Raw genomic sequence first — 22876 nt, 5'->3', positions numbered from 1 at the left:
CAATTTTTAATTTGATATCTGAAATACTCTTTTTTGGTGATAAAATATATTATGCAATTAATTTAATAAAAGAAAAAGAGTGTAGCCAGAAATTTGGAAACGTTTTCCAAGATGCATACAATTATATTCAATATAAAATCTCTGGTATCTTTCGTCCCTCTTTTGAGTATAGTTTTAAATAAAGCAGTTATAGTATACAATATTGGAAACTTATCAAACCTTAATTTAAACTGAAAAAAAATTGAGCAATATCCCTGTTAAATGATATCATTTCATATGCAGCATAAATTCTGCAATATGATCAGGTAACTACATGTACCCCGGTGTATATAACACCACACCCTTGTTCACCCTGGGAGAAATAAAAGTTTGCAAGTAAAAACACATAAAATGTAAAAAATGTTTTTTAATAAAAACAAAATAAACAAGAATGTGTCCCCAGTACACGGATGCCCCATCCGCACTATCATTTTCTACGTTTAATGGACCGTGAAAATGGGGGGAAACCTCTAATTTGGCATTAAATTAGAAAGATCATATCATAGGGAACATGTGTACTAAGTTTCAAGTTGATTGGACTTAAACGTCATCAAAAACCACCTCGACCAAAAACTTTAACCTGGGACGAACGGACGAACAGACGCACAGACCAGAAAACATAATGCCCATAAATGGGGCATAAAAAATCATTCCCGAAACTTTATAGAAAAAACACTAAAAAAATCAAAATTTTCCAAAATACAGGGAAAACAAATTTAACAATGCGCAGCAAGTAAAGGAATTATTCGTAAGAAATGTATTCCTAATCTTTTTGTAATCACGGGTATACGGAATTTTACCATTGTTTTGAAAATGAATACACGCTTCTGCTGCGCCTCAGGGTGTATGGATATTCGACATAAATGTATGTACTCCCCTGATTACACCGAGATAACTTATAACACAGTGCTTTTTAAAAACAACACAAATGCATCTTTTTCTTACAAATACTATTTTATCGCGAGACATTTTGCCATTTGTTCTCATTGTTAGATCGAGTGAGTCTCTATTGTCTGTTGCAGGTTTATAAGTATTCTATTGTACATATGTAAGCAATTTGAGACGATTAAATCTTCATTTATAACTTACTCTGTGACCAAATATACAATACAAATTTGAAATGATGTAGAACAGATTTCCAATCATAATTTTAAATACATGGGAAATTCTACAAAATATAAATAGAAAAAAATCACAATATTTACCCGTTTTATCCGTAGGTGAACTGGTAACCTGAGCTGAAGTAGTAGATTCGACTATCGAAGTTGGAGCTACAGTGGTGGATAATACTTCTGAAGTGGAAGTAGCAGCTAGAAATAAAAAAAAGATATGTATAATCTATGCTAATAAAATACGTAATGAATGTTCACGTCGATTTTTTGTACTGCGTTTAGATTAGATAGTTTGTTAGCCAGGCATTTGGAAACTTTTTTCCAACATACATACAATTATTTTCATTATAAGTATTAAAACACAAAGTTAATCTAAACATTAACCCAAAACAAAATTATTTGAATACAATAATATATAACTACCAGAATTTATAGACAGGGTTTCAGAAGCGTTAGTTTGTGATGCAGTGGTGACTAGAGTCAAAGTTGCTGTTGTAGATTGGAGTTCCGTGCTTGCAATTTGTCCAAAAGTTGTTCTTTGTAAATCTTTTGTAGTCGTGTGGTCTACTGTTGTAGAAGTTAGTCCTTCAACGCTTGAAATTTGTTTTGCAGTTTGAGTAGAATATTCAGTTAATGTTGTTGTAACTGCTTCCATTATAGACGTTTTCTCTAGGGTCGTCGTTTGATGATCTGCTATTGTCTCTCTAGCAGGTGTAGATGTACCTTCAGAAAAAGCCATTGGTTTAGATGTTGAAATAGGAATTAAATAAGTGGTTGTAGTTCGTGTATCTGTCATGTGTTCCGTAGTTGGAGTAGTAAGAACTTCAATTGTAGAAGAAGCCTCTGTCGTAGTAATTTGAATATCACTTGCTGCGTCACCAACAGTTGTAGACACAGATTCAGCAGATGAATATTGTTGAGCAGTTGTAGTAGGAATCTCTGAAGTGCTAGTGTGTTTGGCACTTATAGTTTCTTCAGCTGTCGTTGTTTGGTCACGAGAAGTTGTAGTTTGTTCTTCGGTTGAAGTCGGAGGCTCAGACGTTATGGTTTTATCTGAATCTGTTGTCAACGCTCCAGAACTAGTGGTCCCTTTTACACTTGTAGTAACAGTTACTGTTGTTGAAAAGACATCTATTGTTGAAGTTGGAGCTTCGTTTGCTGTTTTGCTAGATGGTGTTGTAAGAGCTCCTGAAGTGGTAGTTTGTTCATCGCTTGTAGTTTCTTCAGCCGCCGCTGTATTTTGATCGGAACTTGTTGTTTTGTCTGCTGTTGAAGTTATGACTACATTTGTAGTAAAACCTTCTGATGAAGTAGTAGCCTTCATTGTTGAAGTTTTGGCTTCAGTTGTTGTTAGTTCTGCTTTTGTAGTATAAAATTCAGTAGTGAAAGTTTGTTCTTCAGTTACAGAAGTAGCTTGAATCGGGGTTGTTTGATCAAATGTAGTTGTGACCACCTCCATTGTTGGAGAAGCTTCTGTCGTCGTTGTTTGAATATCACTTGTTGTGTCACTTACAGTTGAAGACAAAGATTCAGCAATTGAAAATTGTTGAGCAGTTGTAGGAGGTTTCTCTGAAGTGCTAGTGTGTTTGGCACTTATAGTTTCTTCAGCTGTCGTTGTTTGGTCACGAGAAGTTGTAGTTTGTTCTTCGGTTGAAGTCGGAGGCTCAGACGTTATGGTTTTATCTGAAGTTGTTGTCGACGCTTCAGAACTAGTGGTCCCTTTTACACTTGAAGTAACAGTTTCTGTTGTTGAAGAGGCATTTATTGTTGAAGTTGGAGCTTCTTTTGCTGTTTTGCTAGATGGTGTTGTAAGAGCTCCTGAAGTGGTAGTTTGTTCGGCGCTTGTAGTTTCTTCAGCCGCCGCTGTATTTTGATCGGACCTTGTTGTTTCTTGTGCTGTTGTAGTTATGACTACATTTGTAGTAACACCTTCTGATGAAGTAGTAGCCTTCATTGTTGAAGTTTCGGTTTCAGTTGCTGTTAGTTCTGCTGTTGTAGTGAGAGATTCAGTAGTGAAAGTTTGTTCTTCAGTTACAGAAGTAGCTTCAATCGGGGTTGTTTGATCAAATGTAGTTGTGACCGCCTCCATTGTAGAAGAAGCTTCTGTCGTCGTTGTTTGAATATCACTTGTTGTGTCACTAACAGTTGTAGACAAATATTTAGCAGTTGAATATTGTTGAGCAGTTGTAGTAGGAGTCTCTGAAGCGCTAGTGTGTTTGGCACTTATAGTTTCTTCAGCTGTCGTTGTTTGGTCACGAGAAGTTGTAGTTTGTTCTTCGGTTGAAGTCGGAGGCTCAGACGTTATGGTTATATCTGAATCTGTTGTCGACGCTTCAGAACTAGTGGTCCCTTTTACACTTGTAGAAACAGCTTCTGTTGTTGAATAGGCATCTATTGTTGAAGTTGGAGCTTCTTTTGCTGTTTTGCTAGATGGTGTTGTAAGAGCTCCTGAAGTGGTAGTTTGTTCGGCGCTTGTAGTTTCTTCAGCCGCCGCTGTATTTTGATCGGACCTTGTTGTTTCTTGTGCTGTTGTAGTTATGACTACATTTGTAGTAACACCTTCTGATGAAGTAGTAGCCTTCATTGTTGAAGTTTCGGTTTCAGTTGCTGTTAGTTCTGCTTTAGTAGTGAGAGATTCAGTAGTGAAAGTTTGTTCTTCAGTTTCAGAAGTAGCTTCAATCGGGGTTGTTTGATCAAATGTAGTTGTGACCGCCTCCATTGTAGAAGAAGCTTCTGTCGTCGTTGTTTGAATATCACTTGTTGTGTCACTTACAGTTGAAGACAAAGATTCAGCAATTGAATATTGTTGATCAGTTGTAGTAGGAGTCTCTGAAGCGCTAGTGTGTTTGGCACTTATAGTTTCTTCAGCTGTCGTTGTTTGGTCACGAGAAGTTGTAGTTTGTTCTTCGGTTGAAGTCGAAGGCTCAGACGTTATGGTTATATCTGAATCTGTTGTCGACGCTTCAGAACTAGTGGTCCCTTTTACACTTGTAGAAACAGCTTCTGTTGTTGAATAGGCATCTATTGTTGAAGTTGGAGCTTCTTTTGCTGTTTTGCTAGATGGTGTTGTAAGAGCTCCTGAAGTGGTAGTTTGTTCGGCGCTTGTAGTTTCTTCAGCGGCCGCTGTATTTTGATCGGAACTTGTTGTTTCTTCTGTTGTTGTAGTTATGACTACATTTGTAGTAACACCTTCTGATGAAGTAGTAGCCTTCATTGTTGAAGTTTCGGTTTCAGTTGCTGTTAGTTCTGCTGTTGTAGTGAGAGATTCAGTAGTGAAAGTTTGTTCTTCAGTTACAGAAGTAGCTTCAATCGGGGTTCTTTGATCAAATGTAGTTGTGACCGCCTCCATTGTAGAAGAAACTTCTGTCGTCGTTGTTTGAATATCACTTGTTGTGTCACTAACAGTTGTAGACAAATATTTAGCAGTTGAATATTGTTGAGCAGTTGTAGTAGGAGCCTGTGAAGTGCTAGTGTGTTTTGCACTGATAGTTTCTTCAGCTGTCGTTGTTTGGTCACGAGAAGGTGTAGTTTGTTCTTCGGTTGAAGTCGGAGGCTCAGACGTTATGTTTATATCTGAAGCTGTTGTCGACGCTTCAGAACTAGTGGTCCCTTTTACACTTGTAGTAACAGCTTCTGTTGTTGAATAGGCATCTATTGTTGAAGTTGGAGCTTCTTTTGCTGTTTTGCTAGATGGTGTTGTAAGAGCTCCTGAAGTGGTAGTCTGTTCGGCGCTTGTAGTTTCTTCAGCCGCCGCTGTATTTTGATCGGAACTTGTTGTTTCTTGTGCTGTTGTAGTTATGACTACATTTGTAGTAACACCTTCTGATGAAGTAGTAGCCTTCATTGTTGAAGTTTCGGTTTCAGTTGCTGTTAGTTCTGCTTTTGTAGTGAGAGATTCAGTAGTGAAAGTTTGTTCTTCAGTTACAGAAGTAGCTTCAATCGGGGTTGTTTGATCAAATGTAGTTGTGACCGCCTCCATTGTAGAAGAAGCTTCTGTCGTCGTTGTTTGAATATCACTTGTTGTGTCACTTACAGTTGAAGACAAAGATTCAGCAATTGAATATTGTTGAGCAGTTGTAGTAGGAGTCTCTGAAGCGCTAGTGTGTTTGGCACTTATAGTTTCTTCAGCTGTCGTTGTTTGGTCACGAGAAGTTGTAGTTTGTTCTTCGGTTGAAGTCGGAGGCTCAGACGTTATGGTTTTATCTGAAGTTGTTGTCGACGCTTCAGAACTAGTGGTCCCTTTTACACTTGAAGTAACAGTTTCTGTTGTTGAAGAGGCATTTATTGTTGAAGTTGGAGCTTCTTTTGCTGTTTTGCTAGATGGTGTTGTAAGAGCTCCTGAAGTGGTAGTTTGTTCGGCGCTTGTAGTTTCTTCAGCCGCCGCTGTATTTTGATCGGACCTTGTTGTTTCTTGTGCTGTTGTAGTTATGACTACATTTGTAGTAACACCTTCTGATGAAGTAGTAGCCTTCATTGTTGAAGTTTCGGTTTCAGTTGCTGTTAGTTCTGCTGTTGTAGTGAGAGATTCAGTAGTGAAAGTTTGTTCTTCAGTTACAGAAGTAGCTTCAATCGGGGTTGTTTGATCAAATGTAGTTGTGACCGCCTCCATTGTAGAAGAAGCTTCTGTCGTCGTTGTTTGAATATCACTTGTTGTGTCACTAACAGTTGAAGACAAATATTTAGCATTTGAATATTGTTGAGCAGTTGTAGTAGGAGCCTGTGAAGTGCTAGTGTGTTTTGCACTGATAGTTTCTTCAGCTGTCGTTGTTTGGTCACGAGAAGATGTAGTTCGTTCTTCGGTTGAAGTCGGAGGCTCAGACGTTATGGTTATATCTGAAGCTGTTGTCGACGCTTCAGAACTAGTGGTCCCTTTTACACTTGTGGTAACAGCTTCTGTTGTTGAATAGGCATCTATTGTTGAAGTTGGAGCTTCTTTTGCTGTTTTGCTAGATGGTGTTGTAAGAGCTCCTGAAGTGGTAGTTTGTTCGGCGCTTGTAGTTTCTTCAGCCGCCGCTGTATTTTGATCGGAACTTGTTGTTTCTTGTGCTGTTGTAGTTATGACTACATTTGTAGTAACACCTTCTGATGAAGTAGTAGCCTTCATTGTTGAAGTTTCGGTTTCAGTTGCTGTTAGTTCTGCTGTTGTAGTGAGAGATTCAGTAGTGAAAGTTTGTTCTTCAGTTACAGAAGTAGCTTCAATCGGGGTTGTTTGATCAAATGTAGTTGTGACCGCCTCCATTGTAGAAGAAGCTTCTGTCGTCGTTGTTTGAATATCACTTGTTGTGTCACTAACAGTTGTAGACAAATATTTAGCAGTTGAATATTGTTGAGCAGTTGTAGTAGGAGCCTGTGAAGTGCTAGTGTGTTTTGCACTGATAGTTTCTTCAGCTGTCGTTGTTTGGTCACGAGAAGGTGTAGTTCGTTCTTCGGTTGAAGTCGGAGGCTCAGACGTTATGGTTATATCTGAAGCTGTTGTCGACGCTCCAGAACTAGTGGTCCCTTTTACACTTGTAGTAACAGCTACTGTTGTTGAAAAGACATCTATTGTTGAAGTTGGAGCTTCGTTTGCTGTTTTGCTAGATGGTGTTGTAAGAGCTCCTGAAGTGGTAGTTTGTTCAGCGCTTGTAGTTTCTTCAGCCGCCGCTGTATTTTGATCGGAACTTGTTGTTTTGTCTGCTGTTGAAGTTATGACTACATTTGTAGTAACACCTTCTGATGAAGTAGTAGCCTTCATTGTTGAAGTTTTGGCTTCAGTTGTTGTTAGTTCTGCTTTTGTAGTATAAAATTCAGTAGTGAAAGTTTGTTCTTCAGTTACAGAAGTAGCTTGAATCGGGGTTGTTTGATCAAATGTAGTTGTAACCACCTCCATTGTTGGAGAAGCTTCTGTCGTCGTTGTTTGAATATCACTTGTTGTGTCACTTACAGTTGAAGACAAAGATTCAGCAATTGAAAATTGTTGAGCAGTTGTAGGAGGTTTCTCTGAAGTGCTAGTGTGTTTGGCACTTATAGTTTCTTCAGCTGTCGTTGTTTGGTCACGAGAAGTTGTAGTTTGTTCTTCGGTTGAAGTCGGAGGCTCAGACGTTATGGTTTTATCTGAAGTTGTTGTCGACGCTTCAGAACTAGTGGTCCCTTTTACACTTGAAGTAACAGTTTCTGTTGTTGAAGAGGCATTTATTGTTGAAGTTGGAGCTTCTTTTGCTGTTTTGCTAGATGGTGTTGTAAGAGCTCCTGAAGTGGTAGTTTGTTCGGCGCTTGTAGTTTCTTCAGCGGCCGCTATAGTTTGATCGGAACTTGTTGTGTCTTCTGTTGTTGTAGTTATGACTACATTTGTAGTAACACCTTCTGATGTAGTAGTATCCTTCATTGTTGAAGTTTCGGCATCAGTTGCTGTTAGTTCTGCTGTTGTATCGAGAGATTCAGTAGTGAAAGTTTGTTCTTCAGTTACAGAAGTAGCTTCAATCGGGGTTGTTTGATCAAATGTAGTTGTGACCGCCTCCATTGTAGAAGAAGCTTTTGTCGTCGTTGTTTGAATATCACTTGTTGTGTCACTTACAGTTGTAGACAAATATTTAGCAGTTGAATATTGTTGAGCAGTTGTAGTAGGAGCCTGTGAAGTGCTAGTGTGTTTTGCACTGATAGTTTCTTCAGCTGTCGTTGTTTGGTCACGAGAAGGTTTAGTTTGTTCTTCGGTTGAAGTCGGAGACTCAGACGTTATGGTTATATCTGAATCTGTTGTCGACGCTTCAGAACTATTGGTCCCTTTTACACTTGTAGTAACAGTTTCTGTTGTTGAAGAGGCATCTATTGTTGAAGTTGGAGCTTCTTTTGCTGTTTTGCTAGATGGTGTTGTAAGAGCTCCTGAAGTGGTAGTTTGTTCGGCGCTTGTAGTTTCTTCAGCCGCTGCTGTATTTTGATCGGAACTTGTTGTTTCTTGTGCTGTTGTAGTTATGACTACATTTGTAGTAACACCTTCTGATGAAGTAGTAGCCTTCATTGTTGAAGTTTCGGTTTCAGTTGCTGTTAGTTCTGCTGTTGTAGTGAGAGATTCAGTAGTGAAAGTTTGTTCTTCAGTTACAGAAGTAGCTTCAATCGGGGTTGTTTGATCAAATGTAGTTGTGACCGCCTCCATTGTAGAAGAAGCTTCTGTCGTCGTTGTTTGAATATCACTTGTTGTGTCACTAACAGTTGTAGACAAATATTTAGCAGTTGAATATTGTTGAGCAGTTGTAATAGGAGCTTCTGAAGTGCTAGTGTGTTTGGCACTTATAGTTTCTTCAGCTGTCGTTGTTTGGTCACGAGAAGGTTTAGTTTGTTCTTCGGTTGAAGTCGGAGGCTCAGACGTTATGGTTATATCTGAAGCTGTTGTCGACGCTTCAGAACTAGTGGTTCCTTTTACACTTGTAGTAACAGCTTCTGTTGTTGAATAGGCATCTATTGTTGAAGTTGGAGCTTCTTTTGCTGTTTTGCTAGATGGTGTTGTAAGAGCTCCTGAAGTGGTAGTTTGTTCGGCGCTTGTAGTATCTTCAGCCGCCGCTGTATTTTGATCGGAACTTGTTGTTTCTTGTGCTGTTGTAGTTATGACTACATTTGTAGTAACACCTTCTGATGAAGTAGTAGCCTTCATTGTTGAAGTTTCTGTTTCAGTTGCTGTTAGTTCTGCTTTTGTAGTGAGAGATTCAGTAGTGAAAGTTTGTTCTTCAGTTACAGAAGTAGCTTCAATCGGGGTTGTTTGATCAAATGTAGTTGTGACCGCCTCCATTGTAGAAGAAGCTTCTGTCGTCGTTGTTTGAATATCACTTGTTGTGTCACTAACAGTTGTAGACAAATATTTAGCAGTTGAATATTGTTGAGCAGTTGTAGTAGGAGTCTCTGAAGCGCTAGTGTGTTTGGCACTTATAGTTTCTTCAGCTGTCGTTGTTTGGTCACGAGAAGTTGTAGTTTGTTCTTCGGTTAAAGTCGGAGGCTCAGACGTTATGGTTATATCTGAATCTGTTGTCGACGCTTCAGAACTAGTGGTCCCTTTTACACTTGTAGAAACAGCTTCTGTTGTTGAATAGGCATCTATTGTTGAAGTTGGAGCTTCTTTTGCTGTTTTGCTAGATGGTGTTGTAAGAGCTCCTGAAGTGGTAGTTTGTTCGGCGCTTGTAGTTTCTTCAGCCGCCGCTGTATTTTGATCGGACCTTGTTGTTTCTTGTGCTGTTGTAGTTATGACTACATTTGTAGTAACACCTTCTGATGAAGTAGTAGCCTTCATTGTTGAAGTTTCTGTTTCAGTTGCTGTTAGTTCTGCTTTAGTAGTGAGAGATTCAGTAGTGAAAGTTTGTTCTTCAGTTTTAGAAGTAGCTTCAATCGGGGTTGTTTGATCAAATGTAGTTGTGACCGCCTCCATTGTAGAAGAAGCTTCTGTCGTCGTTGTTTGAATATCACTTGTTGTGTCACTTACAGTTGAAGACAAAGATTCAGCAATTGAATATTGTTGATCAGTTGTAGTAGGAGTCTCTGAAGCGCTAGTGTGTTTGGCACTTATAGTTTCTTCAGCTGTCGTTGTTTGGTCACGAGAAGTTGTAGTTTGTTCTTCGGTTGAAGTCGGAGGCTCAGACGTTGTGGTTATATCTGAATCTGTTGTCGACGCTTCAGAACTAGTGGTCCCTTTTACACTTGTAGTAACAGCTTCTGTTGTTGAATAGGCATCTATTGTTGAAGTTGGAGCTTCTTTTGCTGTTTTGCTAGATGGTGTTGTAAGAGCTCCTGAAGTGGTAGTTTGTTCGGCGCTTGTAGTTTCTTCAGCGGCCGCTGTATTTTGATCGGAACTTGTTGTTTCTTCTGTTGTTGTAGTTATGACTACATTTGTAGTAACACCTTCTGATGAAGTAGTAGCCTTCATTGTTGAAGTTTCGGTTTCAGTTGCTGTTAGTTCTGCTGTTGTAGTGAGAGATTCAGTAGTGAAAGTTTGTTCTTCAGTTACAGAAGTAGCTTCAATCGGGGTTCTTTGATCAAATGTAGTTGTGACCGCCTCCATTGTAGAAGAAACTTCTGTCGTCGTTGTTTGAATATCACTTGTTGTGTCACTAACAGTTGTAGACAAATATTTAGCAGTTGAATATTGTTGAGCAGTTGTAGTAGGAGCCTGTGAAGTGCTAGTGTGTTTTGCACTGATAGTTTCTTCAGCTGTCGTTGTGTGGTCACGAGAAGGTGTAGTTTGTTCTTCGGTTGAAGTCGGAGGCTCAGACGTTATGTTTATATCTGAAGCTGTTGTCGACGCTTCAGAACTAGTGGTCCCTTTTACACTTGTAGTAACAGCTTCTGTTGTTGAATAGGCATCTATTGTTGAAGTTGGAGCTTCTTTTGCTGTTTTGCTAGATGGTGTTGTAAGAGCTCCTGAAGTGGTAGTCTGTTCGGCGCTTGTAGTTTCTTCAGCCGCCGCTGTATTTTGATCGGAACTTGTTGTTTCTTGTGCTGTTGTAGTTATGACTACATTTGTAGTAACACCTTCTGATGAAGTAGTAGCCTTTATTGTTGAAGTTTCGGTTTCAGTTGCTGTTAGTTCTGCTTTTGTAGTGAGAGATTCAGTAGTGAAAGTTTGTTCTTCAGTTACAGAAGTAGCTTCAATCGGGGTTGTTTGATCAAATGTAGTTGTGACCGCCTCCATTGTAGAAGAAGCTTCTGTCGTCGTTGTTTGAATATCTCTTGTTGTGTCACTTACAGTTGAAGACAAAGATTCAGCAATTGAATATTGTTGAGCAGTTGTAGTAGGAGTCTCTGAAACTCTAGTGTGTTTGGCACTTATAGTTTCTTCAGCTGTCGTTGTTTGGTCACGAGAAGTTGTAGTTTGTTCTTCGGTTGAAGTCGGAGGCTCAGACGTTATGGTCTTATCTGAAGTTGTTGTCGACGCTTCAGAACTAGTGGTCCCTTTTACACTTGAAGTAACAGTTTCTGTTGTTGAAGAGGCATTTATTGTTGAAGTTGGAGCTTCTTCTGCTGTTTTTCTAGATGGTGTTGTAAGAGCTCCTGAAGTGGTAGTTTGTTCGGCGCTTGTAGTTTCTTCAGCCGCCGCTGTATTTTGATCGGAACTTGTTGTTTCTTGTGCTGTTGTAGTTATGACTACATTTGTAGTAACACCTTCTGATGAAGTAGTAGCCTTCATTGTTGAAGTTTCGGTTTCAGTTGCTGTTAGTTCTGCTGTTGTAGTGAGAGATTCAGTAGTGAAAGTTTGTTCTTCAGTTACAGAAGTAGCTTCAATCGGGGTTGTTTGATCAAATGTAGTTGTGACCGCCTCCATTGTAGAAGAAGCTTCTGTCGTCGTTGTTTGAATATCACTTGTTGTGTCACTAACAGTTGTAGACAAATATTTAGCAGTTGAATATTGTTGAGCAGTTGTAGTAGGAGACTCTGAAGTGCTAGTGTGTTTTGCACTGATAGTTTCTTCAGCTGTCGTTGTTTGGTCACGAGAAGATGTAGTTCGTTCTTCGGTTGAAGTCGGAGGCTCAGACGTTATGGTTATATCTGAAGCTGTTGTCGACGCTTCAGAACTAGTGGTCCCTTTTACACTTGTGGTAACAGCTTCTGTTGTTGAATAGGCATCTATTGTTGAAGTTGGAGCTTCTTTTGCTGTTTTGCTAGATGGTGTTGTAAGAGCTCCTGAAGTGGTAGTTTGTTCGGCGCTTGTAGTTTCTTCAGCCGCCGCTGTATTTTGATCGGAACTTGTTGTTTCTTGTGCTGTTGTAGTTATGACTACATTTGTAGTAACACCTTCTGATGAAGTAGTAGCCTTCATTGTTGAAGTTTCGGTTTCAGTTGCTGTTAGTTCTGCTGTTGTAGTGAGAGATTCAGTAGTGAAAGTTTGTTCTTCAGTTACAGAAGTAGCTTCAATCGGGGTTGTTTGATCAAATGTAGTTGTGACCGCCTCCATTGTAGAAGAAGCTTCTGTCGTCGTTGTTTGAATATCACTTGTTGTGTCACTACCAGTTGTAGACAAATATTTAGCAGTTGAATATTGTTGAGCAGTTGTAGTAGGAGCCTGTGAAGTGCTAGTGTGTTTTGCACTGATAGTTTCTTCAGCTGTCGTTGTTTGGTCACGAGAAGATGTAGTTCGTTCTTCGGTTGAAGTCGGAGGCTCAGACGTTATGGTTATATCTGAAGCTGTTGTCGACGCTTCAGAACTAGTGGTCCCTTTTACACTTGTGGTAACAGCTTCTGTTGTTGAATAGGCATCTATTGTTGAAGTTGGAGCTTCTTTTGCTGTTTTGCTAGATGGTGTTGTAAGAGCTCCTGAAGTGGTAGTTTGTTCGGCGCTTGTAGTTTCTTCAGCCGCCGCTGTATTTTGATCGGAACTTGTTGTTTCTTGTGCTGTTGTAGTTATGACTACATTTGTAGTAACACCTTCTGATGAAGTAGTAGCCTTCATTGTTGAAGTTTCGGTTTCAGTTGCTGTTAGTTCTGCTGTTGTAGTGAGAGATTCAGTAGTGAAAGTTTGTTCTTCAGTTACAGAAGTAGCTTCAATCGGGGTTGTTTGATCAAATGTAGTTGTGACCGCCTCCATTGTAGAAGAAGCTTCTGTCGTCGTTGTTTGAATATCACTTGTTGTATCACTACCAGTTGTAGACAAATATTTAGCAGTTGAATATTGTTGAGCAGTTGTAGTAGGAGCCTGTGAAGTGCTAGTGTGTTTTGCACTGATAGTTTCTTCAGCTGTCGTTGTTTGGTCACGAGAAGGTGTAGTTTGTTCTTCGGTTGAAGTCGGAGGCTCAGACGTTATGGTTATATCTGAATCTATTGTCGACGCTTCAGAACTAGTGGTCCCTTTTACACTTGTAGAAACAGCTTCTGTTGTTGAATAGGCATCTATTGTTGAAGTTGGAGCTTCTTTTGCTGTTTTGCTAGATGGTGTTGTAAGAGCTCCTGAAGTGGTAGTTTGTTCGGCGCTTGTAGTTTCTTCAGCCGCCGCTGTATTTTGATCGGACCTTGTTGTTTCTTGTGCTGTTGTAGTTATGACTACATTTGTAGTAACACCTTCTGATGAAGTAGTAGCCTTCATTGTTGAAGTTTCGGTTTCAGTTGCTGTTAGTTCTGCTGTTGTAGTGAGAGATTCAGTAGTGAAAGTTTGTTCTTCAGTTACAGAAGTAGCTTCAATCGGGTTTGTTTGATCAAATGTAGTTGTGACCGCCTCCATTGTAGAAGAAGCTTCTGTCGTCGTTGTTTGAATATCACTTGTTGTGTCACTAACAGTTGTAGACAAATATTTAGCAGTTGAATTTTGTTGAGCAGTTGTAGTAGGAGCCTCTGAAGTGCTAGTGTGTTTGGCACTGATAGTTTTTTCAGCTGTCGTTGTTTGGTCACGAGAAGGTGTAGTTTGTTCTTTGGTTGAAGTCGTAGGCTCAGACGTTATGGTTATATCTGAAGCTGTTGTCGACGCTTCAGAACTAGTGGTCCCTTTTACACTTGTAGTAACAGCTTCTGTTGTTGAATAGGTATCTATTGTTGAAGTTGGAGCTTCTTTTGCTGTTTTGCTAGATGGTGTTGTAAGAGCTCCTGAAGTGGTAGTTTGTTCGGCGCTTGTAGTTTCTTCAGCCGCCGCTGTATTTTGATCGGAACTTGTTGTTTCTTGTGCTGTTGTAGTTATGACTACATTTGTAGTAGCACCTTCTGATGAAGTAGTAGCCTTCATTGTTGAAGTTTCGGTTTCAGTTGCTGTTAGGTCTGCTTTTGTAGTGAGAGATTCAGTAGTGAAAGTTTGTTCTTCAGTTACAGAAGTAGCTTCAATCGGGGTTGTTTGATCAAATGTAGTTGTGACCGCCTCCATTGTAGAAGAAGCTTCTGTCGTCGTTGTTTGAATATCACTTGTTGTGTCACTTACAGTTGAAGACAAAGATTCAGCAATTGAATATTGTTGAGCAGTTGTAGTAGGAGTCTTTGAAGTGCTAGTGTGTTTGGCACTTCTACTTTCTTCAGCTGTCGTTGTTTGGTCACGAGATGTTGTGGTTTGTTCTTCGGTTGAAGTCGGAGGCTCAGACGTTACGGTTTCATCTGAAGTTGTTGTCGAAGCTTCAGAACTAGTTGTCCCTTTTACACTTGAAGTAACAGTTTCTGTTGTTGAAGAGGCATCTATTGTTGAAGTTGGAGCTACTTTTGCTGTTTTGCTAGATGGTGTTGTAAGAGCTCCTGGAGTGGTAGTTTGTTCGGCGCTTGTAGTTTCTTCAGCCGCCGCTGTATTTTGATCGGAACTTGTTGTTTCTTGTGCTGTTGTAGTTATGACTACATTTGTAGTAACACCTTCTGATGAAGAAGTAGCCTTCATTGTTGAAGTTTCTGTTTCAGTTGCAATTGCTGTTAGTTCTGCTTTTGTAGTGAGAGATTCAGTAGTGAAAGTTTGTTCTTCAGTTACAGAAGTAGCTTCAATCGGGGTTGTTTGATCAAATGTAGTTGTGACCGCCTCCATTGTAGAAGAAGCTTCTGTCGTCGTTGTTTGAATATCACTTGTTGTGTCACTAACAGTTGTAGACAAAGATTCAGCAGTTGAATATTGTTTAACAGTTGAAGTAGAAGTCTCAGAAGTGCTAGTGTGTTGTGCACTGATAGTTTCTTCAGTTGTCGTTGTTTGGTCACGAGAAGTTGTAGTTTGTTCTTCGGTTGAAGTCGGAGGCCCAGACGTTATGGTTTTATCTGAAGTTGTTGTCGAAGCTTCAGTACTAGTGGTGCCTTCTACACTTGTAGTAACAGCTTCTGTTGTTAAAGAGGCCTCTATTGTTGAAGTTTGAGCTTCCTTTGCTGTTTTGCTAGAAGGTGTTGTAAGAGCTCCTGAAGTGGTAGTTTGTTTGGAGCTTGTTGTTTCTCCTGCTGTTATAGTTATGACTATAGTTTTAGTCACATTTTCTAATGAAGTAGTGGCTTCCGTTGTTGAAGTTTGGTCTTTAGTGGTTGTTAGTTCTGCTGTTGTAGAGAGATTCTCAGTAGTGGAAGTTTGTCCTACAGTTACAGAAGAAGCCTCAATTGAGGTTGATTGATCCGATTTGGTTGTGACCGCTTCCATTGTAGAAGAGGTAGTAGAGAACGATTCAGAAGTCGAATGGTGTTCAGCAGTTGTAGTAGGAGTTTCAGTTGTTGAAGTTTGTTGTACACTGGTAGTTTCATCTGTTGTAGTAGGAGTTTCAGTTGTTGAAGTTTGTTGTACACTGGTAGTTTCATCTGTTGTTGTTGTCTGTATGAAAGTACTCGTTCCTCGTTCTGTCGTTGTATATGGTAGCTCAGACGTTATGCTTTTATCGGAAGTAAAAGTCGAAGATTCAGTACTAGATGTTTCCTTGATACTCGTAGCTACATCTTCTGTTGACGTAGCGGCCTCAATTGTGATAGTTTGGGATTTGGTTGATGTTCCAGCTTCCGTTGAAGAAGTGGCTTCTATTGTAAATTTAGAAAGCAAGCAGAATAGTTTAGTTAAAGATAAAACAAAAAAAAATTATTAGTAAAATATTTTTATAAATAGTGAGATTAAAGACTACTGTTAATTCAAAAGTGATTACATTACAATGGTTGTATTATTGCGCAAAAATGCTACAGGGTTATAATCGCAATTATTTAAACTCGCATTTTGGATTTCATTTATGGATTGACAAGATGTTTCTCGATATCGCAAAACGTAAAATCGTATTTTAGTCTAATATGACAAAATCGCAATGATAAATGCACGCAGTAATTTCTGAATTTATAGTGTTTCAATTGGGTAAAAAAGTAAGGGTTTTGGCTGAAAAATCCTGTTTAGGTTTGACCTTTTAAATTTGAAGTCCTTAATTGGTAAAGCAAGTTTGTAAATATCAATCTAATCTGTTTATTGCATTTCGTATTTTTTTGTGTATTGAAAGCTGTAGTCACTGACACCAGGGTGTGTAGTGTTCAGTGTTAAAATAAGAGATAAGACAGTGCATGATGTTGTTTTAACACAGTAGCAAAACAGAAATGTTATTTTAAAGCAAATTTCAATTTTAATTTGTTTGATATTATTGATCAATGCACAAACATGTGATAACGCTTTGATAATCCTGCTTTTAATTGTATTCTGAATTTTGTCTTAGCATTGTATTAATATGTTTTTGAGAAGTGGTGTATATAAAGCATAAAAGTGTGGTATCATTTTTGGTGATTATTTATACACAATTCTGTTTTAGTATTGGAGAGTATTGTTATAAAAATACACAGGCATACAGATGTGTGGAATTTTTTTTTACCCAGCTGTAAGTAATCTGTTTGGTCATTGTTAGAAATGTTATGACTGTACACAACAGGCAAAAAAAAATATTGAAAAGTTTTTTTAATTGAATTTATCACAAAAACATGGATTTATCATGCAAAAGCTGGTTATCGTTATATGTGTACTAAAAACATAAAAGCTGTGATGCCCTTTCTGGTGAACAAGTCGTAATTTCACAATCGGCATACGAAATTTTGCTGAATTGTGATCGGATAATGTTGACGGAAGTGTTATTCCATTTTACAGATGTGATAACGTTACCTCCAGATGGAACCTTACAATATCCAAAAAAAATAAAAAGACGGCGAGTCTTGACTTTATTAATGTCATGTCGGTATTTTGTTTATTTAACCGTATTTAACATTTTAACTCTCACTTTTTTTGGTAAAATGAATAAATGGGATTACAATTAATTTTATATTTATATAATAATTTGTCAATTTTAAGTATTGAAACAATTAAACAGAGTTTGTAAAAAGCCGATTGGATAAGAAAATCGTCTGACCCATGACGTGCAATACCAACATACGTTGTCACCCACACACATAAACTACAAAATTGGAGGCTTGCAGTGGCCACCGTGCTGTAATATGATCACACAATCTTGCCAAAGTTAGTAAAACATGCATCAGTAATTAGGCTATTCAGTCTTTCTAAGCAATGAGAGTTTAATCTGCACCATGAAAAACGTATAACTAATGTAAATGATTAGGTGCTCCTCGTCGTAGGGCTTAGTGATACTAACCATGCTAACGTGAAGGAAGGATATCTATAAAAAAATAATCTAGCAAAACATCTACTATGCAACTATGTTATTCATGCAACTATGTCATATAAAAAAAAACACCTGTAACTATGCCATTTACCGTTACTATTTCATTCAATACACACAGAATTCATTCGTCTCAACTCGGTCGATTCCGTACCCTCAAGAAGGAGAGTAGCGGATTCTACCGAGGATTGCCGAATGACACAGAATTATGTGATTCACAATTAACCTACAACCATGTCCAAATATTTTCACATAATGTTGCTGAGGAAATACTACCACAAAACAATTATTCAAACAAAACCAGGCGATAACTTATTTTCTTTCCTTAAATCTCTATTATGACTCGTACTGACACATATTTGTCTGACGTTATAAGTACTGTAGATTGATGAGACAAAGACGGAATAGGGGTCATATTGTATTCTTCCAAACTATAATTAATAAAAGTTGTAATTGATAATATGCATATTTCAATAAATGATACTGTTTTACATGCGATTTGATGACTTTCGCCTTATTTTTATTGCTGTCTACGGTAATAATGCCTACACAGTTCATAACACTTTTTTATTTTTGTATAAAGACTTTTTAAATGTAGTTTCGACTGAACATAAAATACTTTAAATAGTTCCATGAAGGTGCAGTGTTATGTTGATTTATGATTGAAAAGCCATCTTAATAAGAAAAATTACTTGCAAATAAGATTACTTGATACAAATACATATTAATTATACGAATTGTTTAAAGTATTGAAGTTGAATATGAGTTCCATGTAATATACTGTGGTCAGTTACTATATGGACACAGGATGTTTGCGCTTTTTACCTGTAAAACGATAGGACATTTTGGACATTTGCACTCCAGGTTTACTAATTGTAGAGAATATTATTACAGATTTTGATATCATTTTATCACAAACGAATTAAGATATTTGTAAGTAAGAATCTTTTTTTTTTATAAAAATTTAATTTATTACTACATGTTTATTTAATTTAACTCCGCTGCATTTGTTTGTACCTCCCCTTAGTCAGGAACATGAAGTTTAGTGGTATAATAGTGTTCACAAGTGTTTTTCGTTTTATTTTTATTTAGATTAGACCGTAGTCCAAATAATTATGACGCCTTGGACGGCTATTTTATAATTTTTTTTGGACGCCCTCCTGCGACGTCACTGAGGGAACTAAAAAAATCCAAATATAAAAATACCCTCAGAAGACGGCATGATTATCTGGACTAATTAGACCGTTGTTTTTCCTGTTTGAAAGGTTTTACACTAGTAATTTTAGGAGCCCTTTATAGCTTGCTGTCTCAAGCAATTATTTTTTTGATAGATCATTAATAGGCTTCTATAGTGTTTCCCCTCTAAAATGATAATATAAAAAAGAAGATGTGGTATGATTGGCAATGAGACAACTATCCACAAAACACCAAAATGACACAGACATTAACATAAGTAGGTTTGGATATTTCCCACTATTTAAATATATTTTGCATTCAGAAATATATTAAATGTGAAGGCATGCAATTGAAGCATTCATAGACTACCTTCGCAGAATTTTAGCTTTATGATCTTTTCCAAAGTTTTATTTTCGTAAGCTTGAATTTGAATATGAAGTTATAATTTGATATTTGTTATTGTCCTTCCTGGTTTTATGCAAAGAAAACCTGTTACCAGAAGTAGATCTTAAACTTTTTTATTATTCAATATGCAAATAATTTCAGTAGCGTAACAAACAGATAGTTCGGCCAGAAGAATGTAGGCCGCAAACACGTCTTACATAGTCAATAAATAAACAATCAATACTGGAAATTTACCAAAGAATAATTTATCTACTTCAAAAAATGTTTCATTATTGTAGCGAGCCATTATGATCAGTACTTCTTCTCAAGAAACAAAATATTATAACGTTCACAGTAAATTCGATCTTTCGTTATTGACTTTCTGGAAATTACTAATTTTTATATACATATATGTACATGCAACAAAACAAGTGATCTTTTAACAAATATAATATTAGCATGCGCTAGCAGGGAACTACCACCACAATAAGAATGAACAAACATGAAATCATAAATGGTCAAAATCTTAAATGTCAAGTTTAGCTAGTACAAATTCGATATGTGACTTATTCTTGTAGTCTGGAAAACTAATTATCCCGTATCTGATTCTTTTAATGCCGCAATAGTCCATTCACCAATTCCTGTAATTAACCCTGTATTTAGAGATCTCTTTTGTAGTTGTCTTCCTAATGTGGGACATTAATTTTTATTTACAATGAAGAGCTAGCAAATCTACATGAGCGAAACCTTTAAGTTTTTCAAATCATTTAATAATTTTGCTGTTTTGACATCAGAAATTAATTTTATGAAAAATTATTTAAACCGCTGATACATCACTTTCAAATGATCGTGCTTTGCATTGGCAAAAGCCAATTTTGTCCGGTATTGAACCAGTCTACAATTGACAAAGGAAGGTAATTTGTTAAAAAAATATAAAAACAGAATCAAAGCGGTAATTGAAAAATGGACTATTGTTGTAGCTAAACAATCTGGAATTTCTTTCGCGAGAATCTATGCTGACGATAGTGACTTAATGATGGACAATAGTTCAATTTTAGATATCGTTTACAACCTTAACCTACATTCAACGCATTACGCAAGTTTCTTTATATTTTTTTTCAAAGTTGTGTGACCTAGATAAACAAAACGTTAAACGCATATTTCTCGGAATACCCTACTCGTTATTCAGCAGAGTCCCGGAAAACCAGATGTAACCTTGTGATCCAAAAAGCGAGTAGACGCTACAACTCATTAGTATTACTGTAAATGGAAGTGTAACGGCAGTATTTGTAAGAAGACTGGACAAGATTGGTAAAGAAGAACTAGCGGACAAAGAGCGATTTGTATGGACAAACGGACAAGTCGATGATCACTATAACACAACCCATTACATGATATTGATTAATTGTACACACATGGAATTCATTTTCTGTAATCAGTTTACTATTTTTTTAACATCACAAAATATAAAAAGGAATAATATAAAATATACGAACCTGCTGTTGTTTGTTCTGCGGTTGTTGTCAGGGCTTCAGCAGTGGTCGTTTGGTATGAAGTGGTAGTAGGCGTTTCATTGGACGTTGTTTGTTTTACTGTGGTTACAACAGCTTCTGTTGAAGTAAGAATATGTTCCGTCGTAGTTTGTTCACCTGTTGTTGAAAGGGCTTCAGAAGTGATAGTTTGGTATGCAGTGGTAGTAGGAGCTTCAGTTGACATGGTTTGTTCTACGGTTGTTGTGACTGCATCAGTTGTTGTAGTGGCCTGTTTCGTGGTTGTTTGTGCCCCTGTCGTCTGTTCTACAGGTGTAGAGAGAACTTCAGAAGTTTTTGTTTGATCTACAGTGGTAGCTGGAGTTTCAGTCGACGTTGACAGTTGAACCGTTGTTGTATCTGCCTCTGTGGGAGTAGTGGTCTGTTCTGTTGTAGTTTGTGCCCCTGTTGTCGTTTGTTCTGCAGTTGTAGTGAGAATCTCAGAAGCTGTTGTTTGATTTACAGTGGTAGTTGGAGCTTCAGTCGACGTTGACAGTTGAACCGTTGTTGTATCTGCCTCTGAGGAAGTAGTGGTCTGTTCTGTCGTAGTTTGTGCCCCTGTTGTCGTTTGTTCTGCAGTTGTAGTGAGACTTTCAGAAGTTGTTGTTTGATCTACAGTGGTAGTTGGATCTTCAGTCGACGTTGACAGTTGAACCGTTGTTGTATATGCCTCTGTGGGAGTAGTGGTCTGTTCTGTCGTAGTTTGTGCCCCTGTTGTCGTTTGTTCTGCAGTTGTAGTGAGAATTTCAGAAGTTGTTGTTTCATCTACAGTGATAGTTGGAGCTTCAGTCGACGTTGACAGTTGAACCGTTGTTGTATCTGCCTCTGTGGGAGAAGTGGTCTGTTCTGTCGTAGTCTGTTCCCTTGTTGTCGTTTGTTCTGCAGTTGTAGTGAGAATTTCAGAAGTTGTTGTTTGATCTACAGTGGTAGTTGGAGTTTCAGTCGACGTTGACAGTTGAACCGTTGTTGTATCTGCCTCTGTGGGAGTAGTGGTTTGTTCTGTCGTAGTTTGTTCCCCTGTTGTCGTTTGTTCTGCAGTTGTAGTGAGAATTTCAGAAGTTGTTGTTTGATCTACAGTGGTAGTGGGAGCTTCAGTCGACGTTGACAGTTGAACCGTTGTTGTATCTGCCTCTGAGGAAGTAGTGGTCTGTTCTGTCGTAGTTTGTGCCCCTGTTGTCGTTTGTTCTGCAGTTGTGGTGAGACTTTCAGAAGTTGTTGTTTGATCTACAGTGGTAGTTGGAGCTTCAGTCGACGTTGACAGTTGCAACGTTGTTGTATCTGCCTCTGTAGGAGTAGTGGTCTGTTCTGTTGTAGTTTGTGCCCCTGTTGTCGTTTGTTCTGCAGTTGTAGTGAGAATCTCAGTTGTCGTTTGTTCTGCAGTTGTAGTGAGAATCTCAGAAGTTGTTGTTTGATCTACAGTGGTAGTTTGAGCTTCAGTCGACGTTAACAGTTGAACCATTGTATCTGCCTCTGAGGAAGTAGTGGTCTGTTCTGTCGTAGTTTGTGCCCCTGTTGTCATTTGTTCTGCAGTTGTAGTGCGAATTTCAGAAGTTGTTGTTTGAACTACAGTGGTAGTTGGAGCTTCAGTCGACGTTGACAGTTGAATCGTTGTTGTATATGCCTCTGTGGGAGTAGTGGTCTGTTCTGTCGTAGTTTGTGCCACTGTTGTCGTTTGTTCTGCAGTTGTAGTGAGAATTTCAGGAATCGTTGTTTCATCTACAGTGGTAGTTGGAGCTTCAGTCGACGTTGACAGTTGAACCGTTGTTGTATCTGCCTCTATTAGAGTAGTGGTCTGTTCTGTCGTAGTTTGTTCCCCTGTTGTCGTTTGTTCTGCAGTTGTAGTGAGAATTTCAGAAGTTGTTGTTTGATCTACAGTGGTAGTTGGAGCTCCAGTCGACGTTGACAGTTGAACCGTTGTTGTATCTGCCTCTGATGAAGTTGTGGTCTGTTCTGTCGTAGTTTGTGTCCCTGTTGTCGTTTGTTCTGCAGTTGTAGTGAGACTTTCAGAAGTTGTTGTTTGATCTACAGTGGTAGTTGGAGCTTCAGTCGACGTTGACAGTTGAATCGTTGTTGTATATGCCTCTGTGGGAGTAGTGGTCTGTTCTGTCGTAGTTTGTGCCACTGTTGTCGTTTGTTCTGCAGTTGTAGTGAGAATTTCAGAAGTTGTTGTTTGATCTACAGTGGTAGTTGGAGCTTCAGTCGACGTTGACAGTTGAACCGTTGTTGTATCTGCCTCTGAGGGAGTAGTAGTCTGTTCTGTCGTAGTTTGTTCCCCTGTTGTCGTTTGTTCTGCAGTTGTAGTGAGAATTTTAGAAGTTGTTGTTTGATCTACAGTGGTAGTTGGAGTTTCAGTCGACGTTGACAGTTGAGCCGTTGTTGTATCTGCCTCTGTCGGAGTAGTGGTCTGTTCTGTCATAGTTTGTTCCCCTGTTGTCGTTTGTTCTGCCGTTGTAGTTGGAGCTTCAGTAGTCGACGTTGAGAGTTGAACCGTTGTTGTATCTGCCTCTGTGGGAGTAGTGGTCTGTTCTGTCGTAGTTTGTTCCCCTGTTGTCGTTTGTTCTGCAGTTGTAGTGAGAATTTCAGAAGTTGTTGTTTGATCTACAGTGGTAGTTGGAGCTTCAGT

General features: G+C 38.5%; 1 protein-coding gene across 1 annotated transcript in view; it reads right to left on the bottom strand.

Annotated features, from left to right (window-relative positions):
* The window catches only part of LOC143062027 (uncharacterized), an 86064-nt gene that overhangs the window by 48221 nt on the left and 14967 nt on the right, over positions 1-22876 (bottom strand). Inside the window, exons 3-6 of the mRNA XM_076233879.1 lie at positions 22181-22504; positions 21710-22045; positions 20221-21610; positions 1245-1349 (exon numbers count right to left, since the gene is read on the bottom strand). Coding sequence (XP_076089994.1) covers positions 1245-1349; positions 20221-21610; positions 21710-22045; positions 22181-22504 — 2155 coding nt within the window. The remainder of the gene's footprint in view (positions 1-1244; positions 1350-20220; positions 21611-21709; positions 22046-22180; positions 22505-22876) is intronic.

This window comes from Mytilus galloprovincialis, chromosome 2, assembly GCF_965363235.1.
Source record: "Mytilus galloprovincialis chromosome 2, xbMytGall1.hap1.1, whole genome shotgun sequence".
Taxonomy (NCBI): domain Eukaryota; kingdom Metazoa; phylum Mollusca; class Bivalvia; order Mytilida; family Mytilidae; genus Mytilus; species Mytilus galloprovincialis.
This window is presented reverse-complemented; position numbering and strand designations above follow the sequence as displayed.